At 31.4% G+C, this 23,592-nt stretch overlaps 1 protein-coding gene and 7 non-coding genes across 8 annotated transcripts; 3 read left to right on the top strand and 5 right to left on the bottom strand.

Moving 5' to 3' along the window:
• The first annotated feature begins 3,421 nt into the window (after positions 1–3,421).
• On the top strand, positions 3,422–3,494 carry Trnak-uuu (transfer RNA lysine (anticodon UUU)). The gene has a single exon. It is a non-coding gene; the product is annotated as a tRNA-Lys (tRNA).
• Positions 3,495–4,629: 1,135 nt separating this feature from the next.
• Positions 4,630–4,702, bottom strand: Trnak-uuu (transfer RNA lysine (anticodon UUU)). Its single transcript has one exon. It is a non-coding gene; the product is annotated as a tRNA-Lys (tRNA).
• Positions 4,703–5,872: 1,170 nt separating this feature from the next.
• Trnak-uuu (transfer RNA lysine (anticodon UUU)) lies at positions 5,873–5,945 on the top strand. Its single transcript has one exon. It is a non-coding gene; the product is annotated as a tRNA-Lys (tRNA).
• A 609-nt stretch (positions 5,946–6,554) lies between these two features.
• Trnak-uuu (transfer RNA lysine (anticodon UUU)) lies at positions 6,555–6,627 on the bottom strand. The gene has a single exon. It is a non-coding gene; the product is annotated as a tRNA-Lys (tRNA).
• A 1,449-nt stretch (positions 6,628–8,076) lies between these two features.
• Positions 8,077–8,149, bottom strand: Trnak-uuu (transfer RNA lysine (anticodon UUU)). Its single transcript has one exon. It is a non-coding gene; the product is annotated as a tRNA-Lys (tRNA).
• A 402-nt stretch (positions 8,150–8,551) lies between these two features.
• Positions 8,552–8,624, bottom strand: Trnak-uuu (transfer RNA lysine (anticodon UUU)). Its single transcript has one exon. It is a non-coding gene; the product is annotated as a tRNA-Lys (tRNA).
• A 3,200-nt stretch (positions 8,625–11,824) lies between these two features.
• Positions 11,825–12,553, bottom strand: LOC132754097 (heat shock 70 kDa protein 12A-like). Its single transcript, XM_060744696.1, has one exon. It carries the CDS (start codon positions 12,551–12,553, stop codon positions 11,825–11,827), a length of 729 nt encoding a protein of 242 aa, XP_060600679.1.
• A 10,744-nt stretch (positions 12,554–23,297) lies between these two features.
• Trnak-uuu (transfer RNA lysine (anticodon UUU)) lies at positions 23,298–23,370 on the top strand. The gene has a single exon. It is a non-coding gene; the product is annotated as a tRNA-Lys (tRNA).
• The last annotated feature ends 222 nt before the right edge of the window (positions 23,371–23,592 follow it).

Genomic DNA, 23,592 nt, shown 5'->3' with positions numbered 1-23,592 from the left:
TTATTTTACCATATTTTTTTTCCGGTCTTTACAAAATTAGTGATACTTTAATGATGAGTTTATTTCTAAAGTTATTTCAAAAGTTCGTGTGGGGTCAAACGTCCGGAAGCTATACACAATTCCGTGACGCATTGTCTAGTTAGCCCACATTGGTTGTCAAGCGTGGTTGTTACACCTTCTTCATGTATAACTTGATTTAACCAAACTATGAATCATAGATAAACCGTCTGAACTGAGCAAATATTTTCAATTCTATTCAACTCTTTTCAACATTCTATTGAAAATTACGAGATCTTTTTTGACCTGTACATGTTTAAAATTGTCAGAATGACAACTTCCTTGTTAAATATGAGCCGCGTCATGAAAAAACCAACACAGGTCGTTTGCGTCCATGCAGTCTGATCAGGATCCATATACTGATCGCTGTCAGTTTCTCTACTTGTAATAGAGTTGGTAAGCGAACAGCATGGATCCTGATTAAACTGCGCGGATGCGCAGGCTGGTCTGGATCCATGCTGGTCGCAAACGCACAAAGTTTGTTTTGTCGTGACGCCATTCAAATATACAGTATTGAAAGCAGAATGCTGTATTTATTTCTTGATATAATAGGTGTTTTCATTTCACAGTTTTTTTCCAAATTCAATAACACTTATCTTCAAAACAGAATATCATTTTTATACTGGTTTGCTCATTGTATAGGGAAGTAAGGAAATAATAATTACCTCAATATTATTGCTCTTGGCCTACTATAAATAAATTTATATTTTCAATGAAAAATCCTAAGCATGGAATTGTTAACAGATTTTCAAAGTTTATCTACTTCGCAAATGTATTACGTGATAGAACGAATAATTGATTGTTTTCAAATATTGATATTGTTTATATATAGTATATTATTATTTTCAAACATACATGTATATTGAAATACTATGTATTTGTGTTGCTTTATAATATAAAAATGTTATTGTATAGATAATTTGAATTCAGTTCACTACATACTTTTCTCGTTTACTATTTTTGTAACCGTCATTTTGCTTATGGCGACGGACATTATAAAATGTTTATGCCTTTTGAAAAAAATCTTGAATCTTGATATTTGATTGATATAATTTAGAGAAAATATATTAATTCAAAAGATTGCTTGTTTAAAGTCATTATTTCATTGTCAAGTTGAACCGTATGGACTATATATTTTAAAAGACTATTTGACTATTAAAATGGTAATTGACCAACAGTTAGTATTGGAAAATGATTAGGATAGAATACAAATCTGTCTATAATATAAAAAGACTGCCCCACTCCTTTTATAATTTTTACGTAACAGGTAAATTCCGATGCATTACCCCACGTGAATTATGTGTCGTTCATTCGAGGTAAATTATAGACATGAAAGAAATTATGTCAAATTGACATTCCCATTTTCACTTACTATATACCATGTCACTTTAGAATACAATAACTTGACAATATTAATGAATCTGAGACACGAACATGGTTGTGTTACAAAACGGAAATCCATTTCACTCTATCAAGACAGAAATCCATTTTGCGCAACCGAAAAATGTAAGAAAAAATATCGTATATATAATAATAATAATAATAATAATAATAAATATATTTTGTTATTTGCCTTATCTTATTCAAAACAGACATCCATTTTGCATAGCCAATAGCCATACAGACGTATACAAATATTCCTTGATATATATTAGAATAAAAAAATAGAGGATAATGAATGAGTGTAAGTTCAAAACTGAATTTATTTAACAAGTTGTATAAAATCATATTATGCGAGCCCCTGGCGAGTACAATAAATTTAGTAATGAACCTACACGAATATAATATTCTTTTTCTCACACACCCAAAAATTAAGACTGTTTAAAGTGAGAAAGAGTCAGTTTTCATTGACGTGCCTATAGTTTAACATATAGAGCGTCTTTACACTATGTTTGTATAACGTTAATGACGTCACGTCAAAATACATGCACGACCGTGCAATACCATTTTTACGGAGTCTCAAAAGTGGCAAGGGTATGTGATAAATAGAGGATATTTAATTTTTTTTTCTATAAATACTGGATTGAATTTTATCGAGTGGTATGAAAATAAATATTTAACGAGTGGTATTGCCTCGAGTGAAATAACTATGATAATTTTCATACCACCTCTATTTAACCTTATGAATAGGAAGAATTCCCTTTTTGATTTGTGCATTGGCTAACTCTAGAAGGAAGTAGTCCGGCAAGACACCAGTGTAAATACTGCAAATATGTTTCACTGCAGTGAAAAATGAATTGTTACAGTGAAAATACGGAAAATAGAAATACGCATTTAATTTCATCAATATTTCTCAATATTTCATTTTTAAGTATATAATAAATGTTTATATTTGATGCTTGAATTTGATATACAATGTAAGATATTTATACGAGTAAAAACATAAAAAGAATGAAATAAGAAATTAAAAAAAAATATTCTAAAACAATATGATAATAAACAAAATATATATAATGTTATCGATCCATGCATGATATTTTTGTTCCTGTTTACCTATTTTCTTTATTATCTGCAAAATATCGATGAATATACACGTTCCATTAAAACCAAACAACGCTTCCTCAATCGGTTTTTAAGTAAATTTACCCTGATTTGATATTTGTATATATTTGATAAAAGCCTATCTTTTCAAATAACATCTGGGATGTACGATAACATTGACATTTTATTTCAAACCAAATTATGTTTTATATTTACATACGGGCTTTATTAGCAGAAAGAACAATAAAACAACTCAATCTTACATTGAAAACGTTTTACAAAGGCAAATTATAATAAGGGTTTGTAGAATTTTTTCTATGGCTGTATTCAATTACATTAAATATTCAAGTCAATTGAAAATAGTATATGATTAACAATTACATGGAAAACACTACCATTGCATCATATTTTATTTTAACTTGCAGGCATTTGTTCCTCAAAAACCATGGTGAAGAGAAAATAATAAAGTACTACTTTTATACAAGCATCTCAAAACATTTTTTTTTATTAAAATTGAACTTTCTCGAAACAAAATTTAAAAAAAACAACACACACCATAACCTTTCTATTAAAGGGAGAAAACAAGTATAAATATGTCATTATGACATGCCAGGGTTGTCTCCCTTCTAATAAACTGGATTTCATTTAGCATGACATTTGAAAATAATCAATAAGATAATCAATAAGAAAATCAATAAGATAATCAATTTTTAAGGTATTTATGTTTCATCCTACAAAAAAAAATATAGAAAAAATAATTTCTAAAACTTCCCATGTTTAAAACAAGCAAAATGAAACACTTTTAATGGACACAGTCTTACAAAACTTATGTATTACCTTTACAAAGAGCATGGAATACATAAAATAAAGCGAGAATGACGTAGCCCGGCTAGCTCAGTCGGTAGAGCATCATACTTTTAATCTGAGGGTCATGGGTTCAAGTCCCATGTTGGGCGCAACTTTTTTTAAAGTAAATTTAAGTTATAATAATTTTGTTGTCCGAAATGCGGTGGTTTTGTAAAATTACTTGCAATATAAATCATTCGTTAATAAAAGTTAACATGAAACGTAATGAACGGTAGGGAAAATGCAAGTAACCGTCCACGTTCCCAAGCACCGGCTTAAGCAGAAATCAATACTAGTACTTTAATACCAAATTTAAAGTGGTATAATAGTGGCTGCGTCGTACTTCACATGTAAATTATGTTAAACATATATATAGCTGGTGATATTCTAAAAATATCTTTTGTTTATTCTATGCTTTGGGAAAATACTATTCTTGAGATATTTTTCAACAGTATCCTTTACTGTTTAAAATGATGACCACACAAAAAAAACACATGTATAAACAGGCGTCTCCTATATAACAAATGGTTTTTCCATCAGCGTGCGGTGTAAAAACATTTATGTTAGATTTGAAAAAAATATGGAAGTCAGAAATGTAAATATATTTTCCCATTACATTCAAACTTTTCTTTAAATAATTGAACATGCCCTTACATTGTGTACCCTATAAAATCAATTCAGGATATGTTTAACTTGAGAAATAATGAAACAAAAAAAATGCGCCCAACATGGGACTCGAACCCATGACCCTCAGATTAAAAGTCTGATGCTCTTCCGACTGCAATTTTTAGCGCTAGCCAGGCTACGTGAGCAAACATTTATGCATTCGTATATGTAACATATAAAAGGTATTGCACAACTTTGTCCGTTATTGCAACCATATAATTATTCTGCTTAGATATTCATACATGTGTGTTTTTCTTCTAATGAAAATGTTAAACGGAGATTTTAGTAACTTACAAATTTGTTTGCGAAGAAAATGTTACTTTATTTTCCCCATATTTTCATACATATAATAATCGTCGGATACCAACGGTTGATTAACATATAATGTTAATGTTTCGGCCATGGGTATCCGACGATGATAAACAAGGTTTAAACACTAAATTAATAACCAAATAATATCATAAAGGTCTACATTTTACATGTAACATAACCATTACAACCATATTTAAAGTAATGACATTGTTATGAATATGATCAAATTAAGAAGAGAAAAAAGAAAGAAAGAAAGAAAAAAAGTTGCGCCCAACATGGGACTCGAACCCATGACCCTCAGATTAAAAGTCTGATGCTCTACCGACTGAGCTAGCCGGGCGATATTTTCCATACAAAATGTATTCGTTTATATAATATTTTTAAATTATTGCACAACTTTGTTCAATGTTGCTTCATTGTTTTTAGTTTGCATTATTTTCTATAAGTATTGATTTTATCTATTATATATTTAGCACAAATATTAAACTGTCGTTTATATAGTCATGCGAAACAATCACATCTATAATAATAATTCTTTTCTCTACAATATTATGTTAAAACATTTACCTGTTAAAAAGCATTGACCTGTCTTAATAAATAATTCGAGAAAATATTTCAAATTTTGACTTATAAATACATAATCGAACAATCAATTTTACTAATTTTTCAAAAATAAAGCTTTGCAAAATACTCCATCTGACCTCATTTTCTCTTATATTCCTTTTTTATTTATTTTATCTTGTATTTCCGTTGCATTTTATTTTGTTTATTTATCTATTTATTTATTATATATTTATTCATTTTGAGAGACCAAAATTCCATATCAAATCATCGTTGTATATAAAGTCATGTCAAAATGTTGAAAAATTGTGGTATATAAATCGCACCGTCTATAGCACAACTGGTTAAATTGCCGAAAACTGCCGAGTGACTTTTTCCCGCTCAATGTTGGGTTCGATTCGTACTTAGACCTTTGTTGTTTCGATCATTGCTGATGCACAATGTTGTTTTCGTTTTAGTATTTTCCTATTCCCTTTTTTTTCATTATTGCTTTATTATCTTTTCTTTTACCTTCTTTACATGCTTATACCTACTTTAATAGCTAGCATCAATACAAACACGTTCAAACAAATTAAAGCAGCTATGTTTTAATGGTCATATTGATGCAGATTTCATTGTCGACATGCATACAATTACAATTTGGAAAAAATAAATAAATATGTCATTATGACATGCCAGGGTTGTCTCCCTTCTAATAAACTGTATTTCATTTAGCATGACATTTGAAAATAATCAATAAGATAATTAATAAGATAATCAATAATATTATCAATTTTTAAGGTATTTATGTTTCATCCTACAAAAAAAAATTATAGAAAAAATAATTTCTAAAACTTCCCATGTTTAAAACAAGCAAAATGAAACACTTTTAATTGGATACAGTCTTACAAACTTATGTATTACCTTTACAAAGAGCATGGAATACATAAAATAAAGCGAGAATGACGTAGCCCGGCTAGCTCAGTCGGTAGAGCATCAGACTTTTAATCTGAGGGTCATGGGTTCAAGTCCCATGTTGGGCGCAATTTTTTAAAGTAAATTTAAGTCATAATAATTTTGTTGTCCGAAATGCGGTGGTTTTGTAAAATTACTTGCAATATAAATCATTCGTTAATAAAAGTTAACATGAAACGTAATGAACGGTAGGGAAAATGCAATTAACCGTCCACGTTCCTAAGCACCGGCTTAAGCAGAAACCAATACTAGTACTTTAATACCAAATTTAAAGTGGTATTAAAGTGGCTGCGTCGTACTACACATGTAAATTATGTTAAACATATATATAGCTGGTGATATTCTAAAAATATCTTTTGTTTATTCTATGCTTTGGGAAAATACTATTCTTTGCACTTTATTCAGAATGTTCATATCGACCTATGTTTTTTTTTTATAAAATTCATACATTTAATAATCGTCGGATACCAACGGTTGATTAACATTTAATGTTAATGTTTCGGCCATGGGTATCCGACGATGATAAACAAGGTTTAAACACTAAATTAATAACGAAATAATATCATAAAGGTCTACATTTTAACATAACCATCACAACCACATTTAAAGTAATGACATTGTTATGAATATGATCAAATTAAGAAGAGAAAAAAGAAAGAAAGAAAGAAAAAAATATTCGCCCAACATGGGACTCGAACCCATGACCCTCAGATTAAAAGTCTGATGCTCTACCGACTGAGCTAGCCGGGCGATATTCTATACAAAATGTATTCGTTTATATAATATTTTTAAATTATTGCACAACTTTGTTCAATATTGCTTCATTGTTTTTAGTTTGCATTATTTTCTATAAGTATTGATTTTATCTATTAAATATTTAGCACAAATATTAAACTGTCGTTTATATAGTCATGCGAAACAATCACATATATAATAATAATTCTTTTCTCTACAATATTATGTTAAAAAACATTTACCTGTTAAAAAGCATTGACCTGTCTTAATAAATAATTCGAGAAAATATTTCAAATTTTGACTTATAAATACATAATCGAACAATCAATTTTGCTAATTTTTCAAAAATAAAGCTTTGCAAAATACTCCATCTGACCTCATTTTCTCTTATATTCCTTTTTTATTTATTTTATCTAGGATTTACGTTGTATTTTATTTTGTTTATTTATCTATTTATTTATTATATATTTATTCATTTTGAGAGACCAAAATTCCATATCAAATCATCGTTGTATATAAAGTCCTGTCAAAATGTTGAAAAATTGTGGTACATGTATATAAATCGCACCGTCTATAGCACAACTGGTTAAAATGCCGAAAATCGCCGAGTGACTTTTTCCCGTTCAATGTTGGGTTCGATTCGTACTTAGACCTTTGTTGTTTCGATCATTGCTGATGCACAATGTTGTTTTCGTTTTAGTATTTTCCTATTCTCTTTTTTTTCATTATTGCTTTATTATATTTTCTTTTATTTACATGCTTATACCCGCTTTAATATCTTGCAACAATACAAACTCATTCAAATAAATTATAGCAGCTAGGTTTTTATAGTCATACTGATGCAGATTTCACTGTCGGACATGCATACATTTACAATTACAATTTGGAAAAAATATTGTTTGGTAACATTGACCTGATTAATATCCGGAAGTTTTCGTTTGTTTCCGTAATTTATCATGATTTACTAATTGATGTTCGATGATAGTAAAGTTCTGGATACTTTATATGATACTTACGGCCGGATGTCCTGGTTGTAAGTATGATAACAAGACAATCGCGAAGTTGCAAGTTTAAGTCCTAAACAAACTTTTTTTCCAAATTTCTATTTGTATCATTTTTTTAGTGTCACAGGTTAGGAAAAATGTGCAGCCTGACCGGGACTTGAACCCGGGACCTTCGGAACTGTTCACTATTTAAGGGAGATGTGTAAGCGGCCGGATGGCTCAGTTGGTAGAGCCGCGGAATGGTATTCCGAGGGTCCCGGGTTCGAGTCCCGGTCAGCCTGCACATTTTTCTCACCCTGTGACATTGGCGCCGAACAGGGGAAAATGACTGTATATAGCTTAGAGTTTAATTTACATTGCTCTGTAACTCTGTGAAATTCATGTACAACATCCTTTTAGAGGGGAACGTTGGTAACTCTTTTTGAAATTATCATGACTTTGACTTATTAAAGAAAATGTGCGCCCAACATGGGACTCGAACCCATGACCCTCAGATTAAAAGTCTGATGCTCTACCGACTGAGCTAGCCGGGCTATGTATGCAAACATTAATGCATTCTTATATGTAATACATAAAAGGTATTGCACAACTTTGTCCGTTATTGCAATTTATTAATAAATCAATTTATTTGTATCTATAACAAAAATGTTAAAAGTACTTACAGATTTGTTTGCGAAAAGAATGTTACTTTATTTGTCCCATATTTTATACATACAATCATTATCGGATACCAACGGTTGATTAACATATAATGTTTATAATAATGTTTCGGCCGCGGGTATCTAACGATGATAAACAATCTTTAAACACTAAATTAATAAGGAAATAATAACATAAAGGTCTACATTTTACCAGAAGTAGCACCACTTAAAGTAATGACATTGTCATGAATATGATCAAATTATGAAGAAAGAGAAACGAAATAAAAAAGTTTGCGCCCAGCATGGGACTTGAACCCATGACCCTCAGATTAAAAGTCTGATGCTCTATCGACTGAGCTAGCCGGGCTATATTTGCCAGTTTAAAATGTATTCGTATATATAATATTTTAAAATTATTGCACAACTTTGTTCAATATTGCTACTTTGTTTTTTTTATATATAGATATTGATTTTATCTCTTATATATCTGTGGTTTAAATAGACTATATGTTTTGTCATGCGAAACAATTACAACTATAATCTTTTTTTTTTCTTTACAAAATGTACAATATCACGTTAAAAAGCTTTAACCTTTCATAGTAAATAATTCGAGGACATTTTTCAAATTTTGACTTATAAATAGATAATCTTATAATCAATTTTACTTATTTAAAAAAAATAAAACTTTGTAAATACTCCATCTGACCTCATTTTCTCTTACATTCCTCTTTTATTTATTTCATCTTTTTATTTTATTTCTTTTATTTTGAGAGTCCAGAATTCCGTATCGAGTCATCATTGTACTTGACACAAAATGTGGAACTATTGTGGTATAAAAATTGCATGCGTCTATAGCACGACTGGTTAAAAATGCCGAAAATTGTCGAGTGACATTTCCCCCCGCTCTATGTTGGGTTCGAATCGTACCTAGACCTTTGTTGTTCTGATGATTTTGATCATTGCTGATGCACAATGTTGTTTTCATTTTAGTATTTTCATATTCTCTTTTTTCCATTATTACTTTATTATCGTTTCTTTTATCTTCTTTACATGCTTATACCGACTTTGATATACTGCATCAATACAAACTCGTTCAAATAAATTATAGCAGCTAGGTTTTAATGGTTATACCGATGCAGAATGCATACATTTACAATTTGGAAAAAATATTGTTTGGTAATATTGACCTGAGACTGATAAATTTTCCGAAGTTTTCGTCTGTTTCCGTAATTTATCATGATTAACTAGTTGATTTTTGATAATAAAGTTCTTGATACATTATTTGAAACTTACGGCCGTTTGTCCTAGTGGTAAGTATGATAACAAGACAATCGCGAAGTTGCAAGTTTAAATCCTCAACAAACTTTTTTTCCAGATTTCTATTTTTATCATTTTCTAGTTTATATGCAGCATTAGCGGATGAATCATTTTATCAATATCTGCTGTCTTTTCTATGGTGGCATATTTCTGCCACCAGATAACCATATATCTAACTAGTTAATTAAGATGTTAACTAGTTACGTAACTAGTTAACCTCTTAATTAACTAGTTAGATATCAGGTTAACTAGTTACGTAACTAGTTAACCTCTTAATTAACTAGTTAGTTATCAGGTTATCTGGTGGCAGAAATATGCCGCCATACTTTTCGTAAATTCGTAACTTTGATATATAGACATGTATGTACATTTTCATGATTTCCATTTTTATGTCGTACCATGGGTTATTGGTACGCACAAAAATTTTGTAGTCAAGTTTTGCAAAATAAAGTAATAATTATAATAAAAATAATAATAAAAACATAAAAAACTCTATTTACATTAAGATAATGAGGGCGAAAGATGAAGGAGAACATCAGTAACAGAAGGTATGTATAAAACGGAAACCCTGGGCGTATCATTTATGCTAATCAAAAACTATGCTGTGGCTTCCTGGATTTTTTTTCTTGTTAGCCATAATCATTTTTTACGTTCTAAAAAGTTGGTCGCCTTATTTTTGACAAACTTTTCTTATTGACCGATTTTCGAGACATTCTGACGACAAAGTTTTAACGCAAATATTTCTTTAACATGTGACGTTTGAATTGTGATTGCAAATATAAATAAAGTTTGAATGAAGTCATATTTTCTGACAACGTCAAGGATATAGCTCATGACGTTTTGGGGTATTTTGAAATCTAAATGTGCCATATTGTAAAATATATGCATCATATAAAGCCTGATGTCAGCGAAAAATTTAAGGGCACTGCCCCGGGTTTTTGCTTTTCCCAATGGTTTTTAAATTCGCTTTTACGAAAAAAGCTGTTTAAAGTTTCATTAATATAAAAGCATAAATTTTTACGGGTATTTTTTTTCCGTTTTAAAGGGGGGGTGATATATAAAAAATAATTTGTTTAGGTTAAAAACCCTCAAAAATTGACAGTAAAAGCCCGGGTTTTAAATTTTTTTATTTTTCCTTCTTTAAAATGTCCCATCAAAAAACTTTATTTCTTGTCCCAAAAACGAAAATTTTTTATTAATTGGGGAGAGGCGGTTTTAAATAAAAGAGATGTTTAAAATAGGGAAATTTTATTTTGGTTTTTTAAATCAAACTGTTTTCATAATAAAATGAAAGATTTTTTAAATTTCCTCAGAACGGGAGCTCGGGAATTTAAAATAGGTATTTTTTCTAAAAATTAAAAATTTTAAATACTAGAACCATTAATAGAACTTTCTTAAAGTATGTGCCCAGTTTTTAAGGGTTTTCAAGACAAGAATACTCATATACACACGTGGTTATTTTTAAACCGCTTTTGTTTGCAAATTGGACAGATTATCCATCGATGCAATTCAAAAGTTTTTTTAGAGTTAGTATATTTCATATTTTTTCATCGTTAAAGGGATTTTGAAATTGCTTGTTCGGGGAATTTTGAAATTACTTGACACAAATGGTCACAATAATAGTACGACGTGTCAAGCGCAACACGACCCCTGCTGTCAAGGTCTTTGTCACACTTGGGGACAAAGGTAAACATGATCTATTATAGGGTATATTTTGTTTCTGATCCATTACTTTTTCGTCAATCAAGGGATTTGAAACTATTTGGCACAAAATTTCGAAATAATAACACGACGTGTCATGTGCAACTGAAAGTTCAGATCCATACTTCAATCTTTTGAAATACCCGGGGGTTTGGGGTTTTATGAAAATTTCCCCTAGAAAAGGGGGGACTTTTGGAAACCTTTTACCCCGGGGGGTTTTCCCTCATTTCAGAGTGGCCTTTTTCAAATTTTCAAACGAAATAAGATAAATGGACCGATTTATATTCAAAAACAGTTCCAATATTCAACTTCCAAAGCTTGTTCCTACATAAACAAACCAGCTATTCCTTTTCACTGTGCGCACCGTTACATCTAATATATTTGCAAGCACATTCAAACATATCTGTTTAATAATTATTCTACTCTTGAATATATGTTTACCAATTTCTATAAAGCGTAGAAAATATTAAAACATTTCTATTCATCTTAAATCAAGCAAAAATTGAGAACATGCATTCCGTATATGTCATAGATCTTCCATTGTATATCTTATATTTTGTTCTCACATTTCATTTCAAGCAGTCGATGGTCAAAACTAAATTCTCTTTCAGAATGCAGCATTTTTGCCTCCACAAACAGCTCTGTATCACCAAATGTGAATGTGACATCAAATACTTTATCTTGCAGACTTTTACCTTCAGGGTGATTTATCACCAGAAATCCGATTTCCATGCAACCCTGATCTGTTGTGAAATACGGAACATCAGAAGATGCTCTGAATACAGGTATAAATGTACGGTTCATATCGTTTGGGGTTTTCCTCTTAGTAACCTTGTATCCGACAGGAATTTCCGAGCCAACTGTGACAAACTTATCAAACACATCCTTCGCTTTCTTCTCACCATTTACGACCTTTAACTTTCTAGACGGATGTAAAAACTCATCATATGGAACCAGAATACGAATCCCGTAGGTATACTGCATCACTCGTGCAGACATTATATCAGGATCGTGGCCAAATCTCACGGCGCCTTTCAGAACAGCAAGTCCCGCTTCTTCCGGGATAATCACGTATTTGCTGCCAAATTCTTTCACCATTCTATCTTGCACATATCGACTCTCCCCGAAGCCACCTACTAAGAGCATTAGTTTCACATCTTTCATTTTTGGCTCAGATAATATATCTTTTACATGACAAATCATGCTGTCCACAGGACCGTCGAACCAACTCTTTACAACGGAGCTATCAACCCTAAGCTTATCACCTGTGATTGACATTTTGCCACTTTAGACCAACATTTTCTATACTTTCCTGAAGACTGTGACTTTCAATGTCCTTAAATATGTCCATCATAGCTACATATACCTTAAAAGTTACTTTCCCTCTCGGTGTCAAATCTAATTCCTCGTTTCTTTGTTTCAAATTCTCTATGCAAATCGATGAAATCTGCCATTTGTTCCTTTTTAAAATCTATCAATAGTAGCTTTTCCGAAAATATTAGTTAAGCAACTAAATATAGTTGTTGTCGACATAGCTTCCACCCCACGGACCCCCGCTGGCTTTATGGAGTTCTTTGAGTTGACCACTTGGTTGTTTCTCATGTACAGAAATATCAGCGGTCCCACCTATATCAATATTTAAACTACTATAAATAATATGATGTTATATTATACATTTATATGCTAAATAACGAACCAATAATTGATATATAGATTGATGTAATTTACTGCGTTGTCTATGATAAAACAAACATTCCGGTAAACTGTTTGAACAACCAAAAATATGATAAACAAGATTAACAAGGAAAGGCGGCATTCACCCCAACATGATCCAGCAACAAGAACCAGTGGCAAGGAGCCCAGGTTGACCCCAAACAAAATCAGGACAGGGCAAAAAAGGCAGAACATGGGCAAGCTAATTATTAAAATGATACATTAGAAGATATACTTAGTAACCGATAAGGAATTCAAAGAAAACAAAAAAAATGATTGAATAATAGGCCCACAAAGTCGACGGACACAGGGGAAGGGGACAGGAGACCCGGGGAAGGAGGGGAGAATTAAAGAAATAAAAACCTATAGGTGTATAGAAAGGTGCGAAATACTGGAAAATAAAAATAAACAAGAATAAAATATGAAAATATGATAAACAAGATCAACAAGGTAAGGCAGTGTTCAATGAACGCAACAAGAATAAAGATCAACAAGGTAAAGGCAAGTTCGCAGGAACGCAGCCCCTCATAATAATCTGTTGACAATTTAACCTTGCACATAAATACTAAGTTATCAACACTTAGAAAAAAACCATTGTCAAATTTTTGGGCCAGCGAAAATAATGTTTAAAACAAATCAAAATGTTTGAAAATTTTAGAAGAAAAATTTTTATGAAAAAGATAAAAAAGGTTTTTCCCCCAAGACCACGACAAATTTTTTAAATGCCCCAAAACCCCGCTAGGATCTGGGTTTCCCCCTTTTCCCTTGTGGGGCAACTTGGACCAAAACGAGGCTGCCTCGGGGTCTAAAAGCAAAAAAACCGACTGCTTTCCATTCCAGACCCGGAAAAAAAAGCGGGAAAATGCATTCTAAAAATGGGATAAAAAAGATATTTTTAACCCCTTAAATGGAAAATCCCAGGGTAAAAAGTTAAAAGAAAAAATTAGAAAATTAGAAATTAAAGAAAGAAAACTTAAAGAACCCTGGACCCAAAAATTTAATTTTTTATTGGTTTTTCCCACCCCCATGCAGATCACCAAAAAGGTACCGGGGATATAAAATATCGTTTTAAGGGTATAAAAGAGAGAAATTTAAAAAAACACTAAAAAAAGGCCCAAAAGGAATATTGAAAATTTAAAAATAATATAAAAATAAATTTATACAATGTACCATTACAGGGGGCTTTCCCCTTTATAAAAATTTTTTGGGTCTGTCGTCCCATATAGGTGGAACCCGTAATAACGTAAATGAAAAGTCAGTCTCCGTAACTCCTAAATGTTTTCCCTTTTTCCAAATGACTCTACAAAGTTTTAAAACCCGTTTGGGGAGCGTAAAAATTTTTTAAAATATCGTCAAAACGCAGGCATTGGGAAATTTCCCTTTTTACATTTCAAACCCGTTGTATCTCTTAGATAAAACCCTTTTAAAAATAAAAATGATTTCATTTAAAAAAACAATTTTTAAATTCAAATTTTTTTTTTCCCAAGGGTTTTTGGGAAAAAAAAAAAACTCTAAAGAAAAACCAAAAAAAGGGGAAAAAATTTAAAAAGGGTTTTCCGGATCAGTTTGGGTTTGGGGCCTTTGTTCATGGAATTTTTAAATAAATTAGTGAAAAGCTGGGTTTTTGCGTAAAAAGTTCTTCTATTTAAATTCATTTGATTTCAGGGATTAAACAAATTTTAAAAATGAACAAAGGTGAAAATAAAGAAACATCCGAAATTTTGTTTTTAAAACGTTAAAAGTAACCAAGGGGTATAGTTTTTACCAAATTTATATATTCTCTTTTGAACGTCAATATATTCTATCGTTTAAAAAAAATTTCTCATTATGCCCTTGGGTAGATTTGAGGGCAGAAACAGCATTTTCCCCAACTGACAAACAAGGTTTCATGATTACCCCCGGGTATTGAACACATTTTGGCGGATTTTTTATTAATTAAAAATTTTTCCAAATTTCATGTTTAAAAAATGTTGAATTCTGCTTAACCCTTGGGGAGGGAAAGGGGGGCGGGACGGTAGTTTGAAATTTGACAGTAGGGGGCCCAAATTAACAGGCTCGGGTTTTTAAATTCAAAAAAAAACAAAAAAACTCAAAAGCCTGCAACTTTTTAAATTTTTTGCCGCTTTGGATTTAAAGGGATTTTTTTTTAATTTTTTTAGTCAAATTTGGGCCTTTTTTTTGGGCGGCCATTTGAATTTTTAAAAATATGAAAACAAAGATTAAAAGGGGGGGTTTGGCATTAAACGAAGGGAAATTCCTTAACCAAATCTAGAACCCCCAAAAATATATTATAGGAAAAGGCGGTTTTGGGAATTTAGTATGAAAATCTGGAAGAAAAAAAGCAGCCTGGGTTTGATTGAGTCTGTGCAGGGAAACTGTTACATGAAGTTTTTTTCAGAATAAAAGTATGCAATTGATTTCTTTCCAGACACATCCTTGAACCTCCTAAAGACCATATCTTCTTATTATGATTAAATACGGAATACTTATTCTCGGCTTTCGAACCATTAATGAAATGAAACTCATGAAATCGTCATTTTTTAAACGAAACGACATGTTGTATCCGAAATCAAATGCAGACACAGCCATGTTTGTGATAATCGAAACATCAGATGATGTAATGTGTTTTTCTCCTGGACGGAGCTTTGTTACTGTAGCTTGTATGTTCTGTAAAACAAAATGATCAGACATATGTTTTGCGGGAATATGAGATGGTTATAATTTCCTTTTATCAATTACGTTGTCACTTTAGCATAAGAAATCATTAGTTAAAAAAAAAATCTGGAAACATCTCATTATACTGGGATCCTACATGTTTACCGGCAAATCAGTTTACCGGACAAAATCTATTCCTGTCAAATAAGGCTTTATTTTTTGCTTCGATTAAAAAATCATCCGGCCTGAATCGTACACACACTTACTACTTCAAAGTAAATAACAACAAAACCACTCTCAGGCAAATATTTTTGATTCAGTTCTTTATTTACTTAAATACCCTTTTGTTTACTAGTTATTCCATGACCTGGTCATGCGGGGGAATAATCTGTCCTGCGCATCCCCTATAATGAGGCCCTTAATGGGTTATTTTAGATAGGTTTTACTTTTAATTCTTCTCAACGTTACCTCAGGAGACAATCGTAACATATTTTAATGATAAAAAGTAATTTTAAATTTCGTTCAAACAACATCTCATTGTTGTTGTCTTTTACAAAAAAATGCAAATTAAAAACATATAAGGAAACGGGTTACGCCCATGGGAGGAAACTTTACATGTATATAAATAAAATAGGTTTTACGGCTTTTGCAACATGCTACATGATGACAAAAAGGAAACTGTATGACAAAGAACAGAATTTCCATTTGAATATCAAAATGTTTCTTACGTTAAAGGATTTATGAAGAATCAATATGTTTCATTGAGAGTTAATAGTGTTAATTTTAATTACACCCTATATTGGCTCTCGTAACAAGCATGGCTGTCGTGTCCTATTTTAGTGGACATACTGGGTTTTTTTTCAGTATCTTAACATTGCATTCATAGTCGTAGTTTCCTTGCTTATTTTCAATTTAAGACTTCAAAATATTTTTAAACGCAATGTCCGGGTAATTGAGTTGTCTAGACGATTTTTTCCTCTTTTTAATGCCCTACTTTAAAAGACACATTTCTACCCGGTCAAATGTTGAATTTTATGTTTAATAAAGGAATATTTACGTATATTAAAAACCCACAATTATTTGGGTAAAATTTCATTCTTTTTTATTATTTCAAATAAAAGTTACAGCGAAAAAACATTATATTTTGTCCGGTAATATATAAAATCCCAGTTTAGTACTTTTAAAATGGACTGATGATTAATATAACATTAGCTGAAGTAGCAAATTAATATTATAACCCCTTACTTTTTTCGTAGTGTTAATTTTCCGTAGGCCTTTGGAATTTATTTTTACTCTTCTTGTAAGTGTACTATGTTACTAAGTATTTTGTACTGTTACATAGACAAAGTACTTTTTAACAGTATACAATCTGGTCACGTGGTCTACTTTCTAAATAAATGCAATAAAATGACCGCCATTTTTTCTTGATTCATTCTTTTTTTCGAAGTTCACCACAATAGCACATCACCACCAGAGTAACTAAAACATCCCTAAACTTTAGTTGTTTGCAACCTGAAGTGTTTTTCACGTATAAAGTAACTTTTGGTTTAATAGTCAAAAAGTAAACATCCGTTTTCAACGGAAGTAATGGAAATGTGAATAATTATATGTCCAACTGGATTATGCAGACAATTAAAGTATGCAACAAAAGATTTTTAACAATTTTAATCAGTGAAAAGTTATATACAGATATGGTGGACAGACATACCCAGCAGGCACATCGACGTTGTTTCAACGTTGAATTATGGTTAGATTTCAACGTTGAAATAAGATTGGATTTATATTCGGATTTGAAAGTTTAAACAACGTTGAAATTTCAACGTTGATACAACGTTGCAGCTTCAACGTTGGCACAACGTTGAAGTTTCAATGTCATTTCAACGTTGAAAACCTACTATACTTTAATTTTTGGATATAAAGCAAAGTAACCAAGTTTAACAAAATATCAAGACAATATTAAATACTTCAGATATTTTATTTCAAAAATACAGTTCAACTGCAGCTTAATTCACTTTAATAGTTAAACAATTAAGGTACAATCTGTTCAATCTTTTCTTCTAGATCTTTCTTGGTATGTCAAGTGTTTGAGTACTCTTACTGCTTAAAAATAAGAAGTGTGTAGTTAAAAGTGACTTGGTCAATCTCAAATTATACATATAATTACTCAACTTAGTGATTTGTTTTTATCTTAAAATGCTTATCTCTAATTTACATCATAAAACAGCATAGAAATTGAAACATAGCTAAGTATCATATTGACAGCAAATACTGTACATAAAACAACAAAATCTTTTAAAAAAGAAGCTATTTAAAAGTCTCACCTATGATTGGTAAGAAAAACTGCTCCCCATCAGTTATTTGCAGCATATTCCCAAGAAATTATTATTCTAGGCTCTAGCTAAGACCATTTTATGCAGCATTCTGAAATGTAAATTTTATATTAATAATGTTACAGGAATATTCTGAAAATAATTTATTTTAAGACAAGATAAATATCCAGTAGTTGAAAAATTTATACTTTGTATTGTAAAGAAATTCAAATATATAAATTAATAAGAATTAATTTCAATTTAACAAACCCGACAGTCCTTTTTCATGTTGAATGTATAGTATACAGGCTACAGCTGCAATACTCTAAATTTCAGCCAAGACCAGGATCTAGAATATAAAATTATTTATAATAAAATAGAAATATATATTTTATTCCCTATAAATTTTATATAACTTTAAAGTTTAACACTCAACTTTGTTATGTAACTTCATAATAATGTATTTTTATCAAACTAATTAACACTGTATTATACTATTACTAAAATATAAACATAGTTTTATTGACGAATCGTCTTGGGACGTAAATTATGTGGGCCGAACTACTTGATAGGTTTCAATTTTATAATTGATTAAATTTTAATTAGGATATTGTACAGAAAAATGTCTAATAATATGAAAAAATAAATTAAAGGACAAGATTTGTAAAATCATAAATTGCCTAGGACATCAGTAACTTCGTGTTTATAAGGCCTGCCGAACCCAAATCATTCAATTAGGTCGCGAAAACGTGTCAAATCAACTCAATCATGTGTTTTCATCTCTCATTTATTTCATAAAATAAATTAAAGTAGAATTTTAAGAATGGATAATAATATTTTAGAAAATAATCAGTAAACTAAAGTAAAACATAACGGTAATACCTCCGAAATCCAAATAAATTGCCGAATCCTGTTGTTTTCAAATTTTCGAAACAGCGCCACCATTTGCACGAACCATAATCATAGACAACAAACAAAACCATATAGACCGCAACAATTACTTCACCTGGCCAGCGTTATTTTATAAACGGCGTTTTGACTAATATCAATAAATTAATTAATATTATTCATAAAGAACTAAAAAATAAAACAAAACATATTAACTAATATTTAAAGCGTTAATAGAAAGTGAAAAATTATTTCCAATTTAATTTGTTTTAGCACTAATTTTGAATATCCGGGAAAAGATTGTAACGCAAATTTTCTTGACTAAAATCACTTACAGACTGATTCAATAAAGGAATAATACATGTAACACAAAATTAGTAGTATAAAAGTTTATATAATGATTAAACTAAATGTAAAACTTCGACCATATACAACGTTGTATCAACGTTGAATATACATTGGCAATATGACCGTATGGTCGCCCACAGTTGAATATTGGTTGAACAACGTCACGAACATATTTCAACGTTGTTTCAACGTTGAAACAACGTTACGTTGAAACAACGTTGAGTGCCTGCTAGGTAGGATATCATCGTTATTTTGTAAATGCACTTTGTCAAAAACAATGCGAAGAGAGTATTCTGTATACAGAATGATCAGAATTTAGAGATTATAACCATATAAATAGACAGTTTATTACCCATGCGTTATTTATATACTATTAATAAATGTCTTTATTTTTTTGTTTTACAGCCACTGGTATAAGAAAAAAAAGATCCACAATCCACATTTACTAAACCTAGTCAAGCAACAGTACCCAACCACACAGAAGCATAGGTAATGCACCAAGGAAGGCAACGAACAAAATGGAGTGCACAAGATTTGAACAAGGACAAGGCGAATAATAGCAAATCATCATGCGTGCACGTGCGTGTGTCCTCTCGTGTGTACATGACGAGTTAATTAGTTTGTATTAATGTACATAATATTGACCGTTGTTTACCTTTTAATGGCTTATCCTGATTGTTTCCCATTGTTATTAAATTCAAGTGAAATGATAGTTAATAATAAACTTCCATTGTACAAAATCGACTTCAAGTTTAAGAATTTTCGACATGAACAACGAATAACTGTACTCCAACTTTTCGTTTCGGGTGATTTACTTCCTGATTGAAAAAAAAATCTAAAGGTAAAATCTAAATTTAAACGATGACCTGTGCCCCTCTATCTATATAAAATTGCTATACACATTTTTCTCAATACTTTATTCGTTAATCTTAGTCTGCCGATTCGTAAAATGAAATATAAGTGTTTGTAGTGTTTAAATCATACTTCATGATAGGTAACCAATACCGAATATACATTTTTACTCTATCTTGAGGTCGTTGTAAATTAGCTTTGTTGATAAGGTTTCAAGTTTGCTTTTCATTGTTTAAACTGATGTGCAAATATTTCGAAAGAAAATATCACGTTGTGTGTGACTATTGCAAGACTGTAACATGCGAATATGCGTTACATAAAGTGTTTCATTGTTTTGCTAGGACACAATTATTTCCGGTAGGAGCATTGAAAATCAACTCATAGAGATGTTAAGTGGGGTCAAAAGTTTCGATATTAATGACAATATGCGTATACAATGTTTTTATCAAAGATGCCAAATTCTTAACTTATATCAGCAGTTCCAAAGAAATCACAGAAAATCGTTAAGAATGATTGTTCTATTTAACCATGCCAAGGATTATCTAACAATGATATGTTAATTGATGTATGCTGATGTTTCATTGCTATATGCAAACTTTCATTTATGTTCAATGTTTTATTAACAATCATGTCATTTGTTTACGTGATTAATGTTTTATTGGTCATCACATTAGTATATTGATTATCTGTGTTTCTGTTTTGTTATAAATTATATTCTTACTTTGTAGATATAGAATCATCTTTGCATTATAACATTTAACTCTACAGTATTGGAGGAAATATATATATATTATAGAATCTATGTTATTTTGGTTTTGGAGTGATAAATGTGGATATATTACTTGTCAAGATTTTATATCACCCGAGCCGTTAGGCGAGGGTGATATTTTATCTTGACAGGTAATATATCCACATTATATCACTCCAAAGCCAAAATAATAATTCTATTACCCTTCTCCTGTCGAGCTTAGACGATTTTAAAATAAATCATTGCTACTTCAAATGAAACGTCGAAATAAGATTCCCTTCAGGGTACCCCTTCACCACAACATGACGTCACATAAATACATGACGTATATTCTTTCCAACGTAACGAATGTAAACAAGAGAAAAGGAGCAGTCTGTTGAACTCACTTTTTTGAAATTAATATCAAGCTTTCACAATGTCATATTTGTTTTCAATACTGATGAGAATATGTATCATGACTCTATTTTGGTAAAAATTTATCATTTGACAGTTAAAAAGTGCTTGTTAGTTGGAATTTACATCGTGTAGGATCAAACCGTACGCGCATCGCCACCACGCATGTTGTTTACAACGTGGGGTACCCAACGGGGAAATTTATTGTGCATATTACCCGTCTGGCTCGGTAATATCAATTTCTTTCGGGTCATCAATATCCAATCAAATAGTCGGAAAAAATCTGGATAGGTAAAATTATATGTTATTTTGGTTTTGGCGTGATATATGTGGATATATTACCTGTCAAGATTTTATAACGGCTCGGGTGATATTTTATCTTGGCAAGTAATATATCCACATATATCACTCCAAAACCAAAATAATAATTTTATTACCCTTCCCCTGCCGAGCTTAGACGACTTTAAAATAAATCATTGCTGCTTCAAATGAAACGTCGAAATAAGATTCCCTTTAGGGTACCCCTTCACCACAACATGACGTCACATAAATACATGACGTAGTTTCTTTCGAACCTGACAAATGTAAACAAGAGAAAAGCAGTAGTCTGTTGAACGCACTTTTTTGAAATTAATATCAAGCTTTCACAAGGTCATACTTGTTTTCAATATATATATAGCTTTGTTGATAAGGTTTCAAGTTTACGTCTTTCAAATGCACGGTGTCTAATACACGTGCCATTTTCCGATTTGCGTGATGCTGTGAGGGGGGGGGGGGCTCAGAAAACCTTTAGTCAGGTCGTTCCAGTAATTATTTTCATTTTCTTCAGTTACTTCTTAAAAAAAATATATCACTTTTATATCAAAACGTGGAGAGCTTGCCATATAGAGAATGAGTTTTGTTTGTTTGTTGTTGTTTCTTTTCTTCTTTTTTTTGCCCTTATTTAAAAAAAAATTACCTGGATCGACTTAAGTTTTGGTTTTCTGCCCACGCAGGTCGCAAAAAATCCCTTATTATCATTAAAGACTAATGAAAGTATAGAAGTAAAGAGGTGTGCCTACAGCGGTAATTTTTTTTTAAAATACATGTATTGTAATTTACATGTTGAAAAAGAATTTCTTAATATTCCATAAAGTCAAAACTTAATTATTATTATTAATTTGTTATTTATTTGTTATTTGTGCCGTGTGGCGGCTGTAAAAAGTCTCCCCGTACATTTAATCAATGATGTTATATTTTCGATCCTTGAAGATCTTTCAGCACGACATTATTGTTGTGCTTGTGGTATTTTAAGTTTCAACTTTTCGGCATTTTCTAGTTGGGTGGTTCCAATATTCCTACTTGAATAATGTTGAATCACCCTTAGGATATGTTGCCTGCTTTTTAAATTTGTCTTTTGACGTCTTATCTGTGATACGCAGGCTTCATAACCTCTGATCCCCTTTCAAAATTCCATTTTATTTAGTTCCGCCCATTGTTTTCTCGTTTAGGGCACACGCTTTTTATTACTTGGGGACCATACGCCGCTTTTCATGGAATGGCACGGAAGTGTCACATTGAAGGTTCCATGATAACCGCCGTATGAACACATCTGCGGATGTTTCTAAATTCAAAATTTTACTATTTCACGTTTAAATGTTGAATTCTGCTAAAGCCGGTGCTATGGGGCGTGGACGGTAACTTGCACTTTCCAGTGCCGTCCATGAACAGCCTCAATCAAACCGAGTCTGCAACATTTTCAATTTTGCCGTGTTGGGCTTTCTTTAGGGATTCAGTATTTATCTATTTTAATATTCCATAAATTAAAAACAATATTGTTCATGAAAAGCTTTGAAAGATAATGAAACCACTTAAATTTCATTCATTTTTCTGATTCGAAGAAATGGCTACATCTCTTACCCCCCCCCCCCACACACACACACACGCACACAAGCATGCACACGCGCACTCACAAAAAATAAGTATCTTAAGGTTCAGATAAAATAACAATATATCAGCAGTGTTAAGAAACACATTAGGAAATACTATGATAATTAATATTGATTATTGCACTTCAGTTGTGCAATCTGTCTATACGATTATATAATAACAATAACTGCGATCGCAGGCATATATCGCCCGGCTAGCTCAGTCGGTAGAGCATCAGACTTTTAATCTGAGGGTCATGGGTTCGAGTCCCATGTTGGGCGGATATTTTTTAACTATATATTATTATTATAAATTTGATAATGAAGCGAACCAGCAAATAGAATATGTAAAATATTCTATAATTTCCATAGTATTTGTTTGAAGCAATACAATATGATAAACAAGATCAACAAGGAAAGGCGGCGTTCAATGAACGCAACCCCCATATGACCCAGCAACAAGAACCAATGGCAAGGAGCCCAGGCGGACCCCAAACAAAAACA

The sequence above is a fragment of the Ruditapes philippinarum genome, unplaced genomic scaffold, assembly GCF_026571515.1.
Source record: "Ruditapes philippinarum isolate M1 unplaced genomic scaffold, ASM2657151v2 ctg2410_1_1_1_1, whole genome shotgun sequence".
Taxonomy (NCBI): Eukaryota; Metazoa; Mollusca; class Bivalvia; order Venerida; family Veneridae; genus Ruditapes; species Ruditapes philippinarum.
The sequence above is the reverse complement of the archived record's forward strand: the minus strand, read 5'-3'. Positions and strand labels throughout refer to the sequence as shown.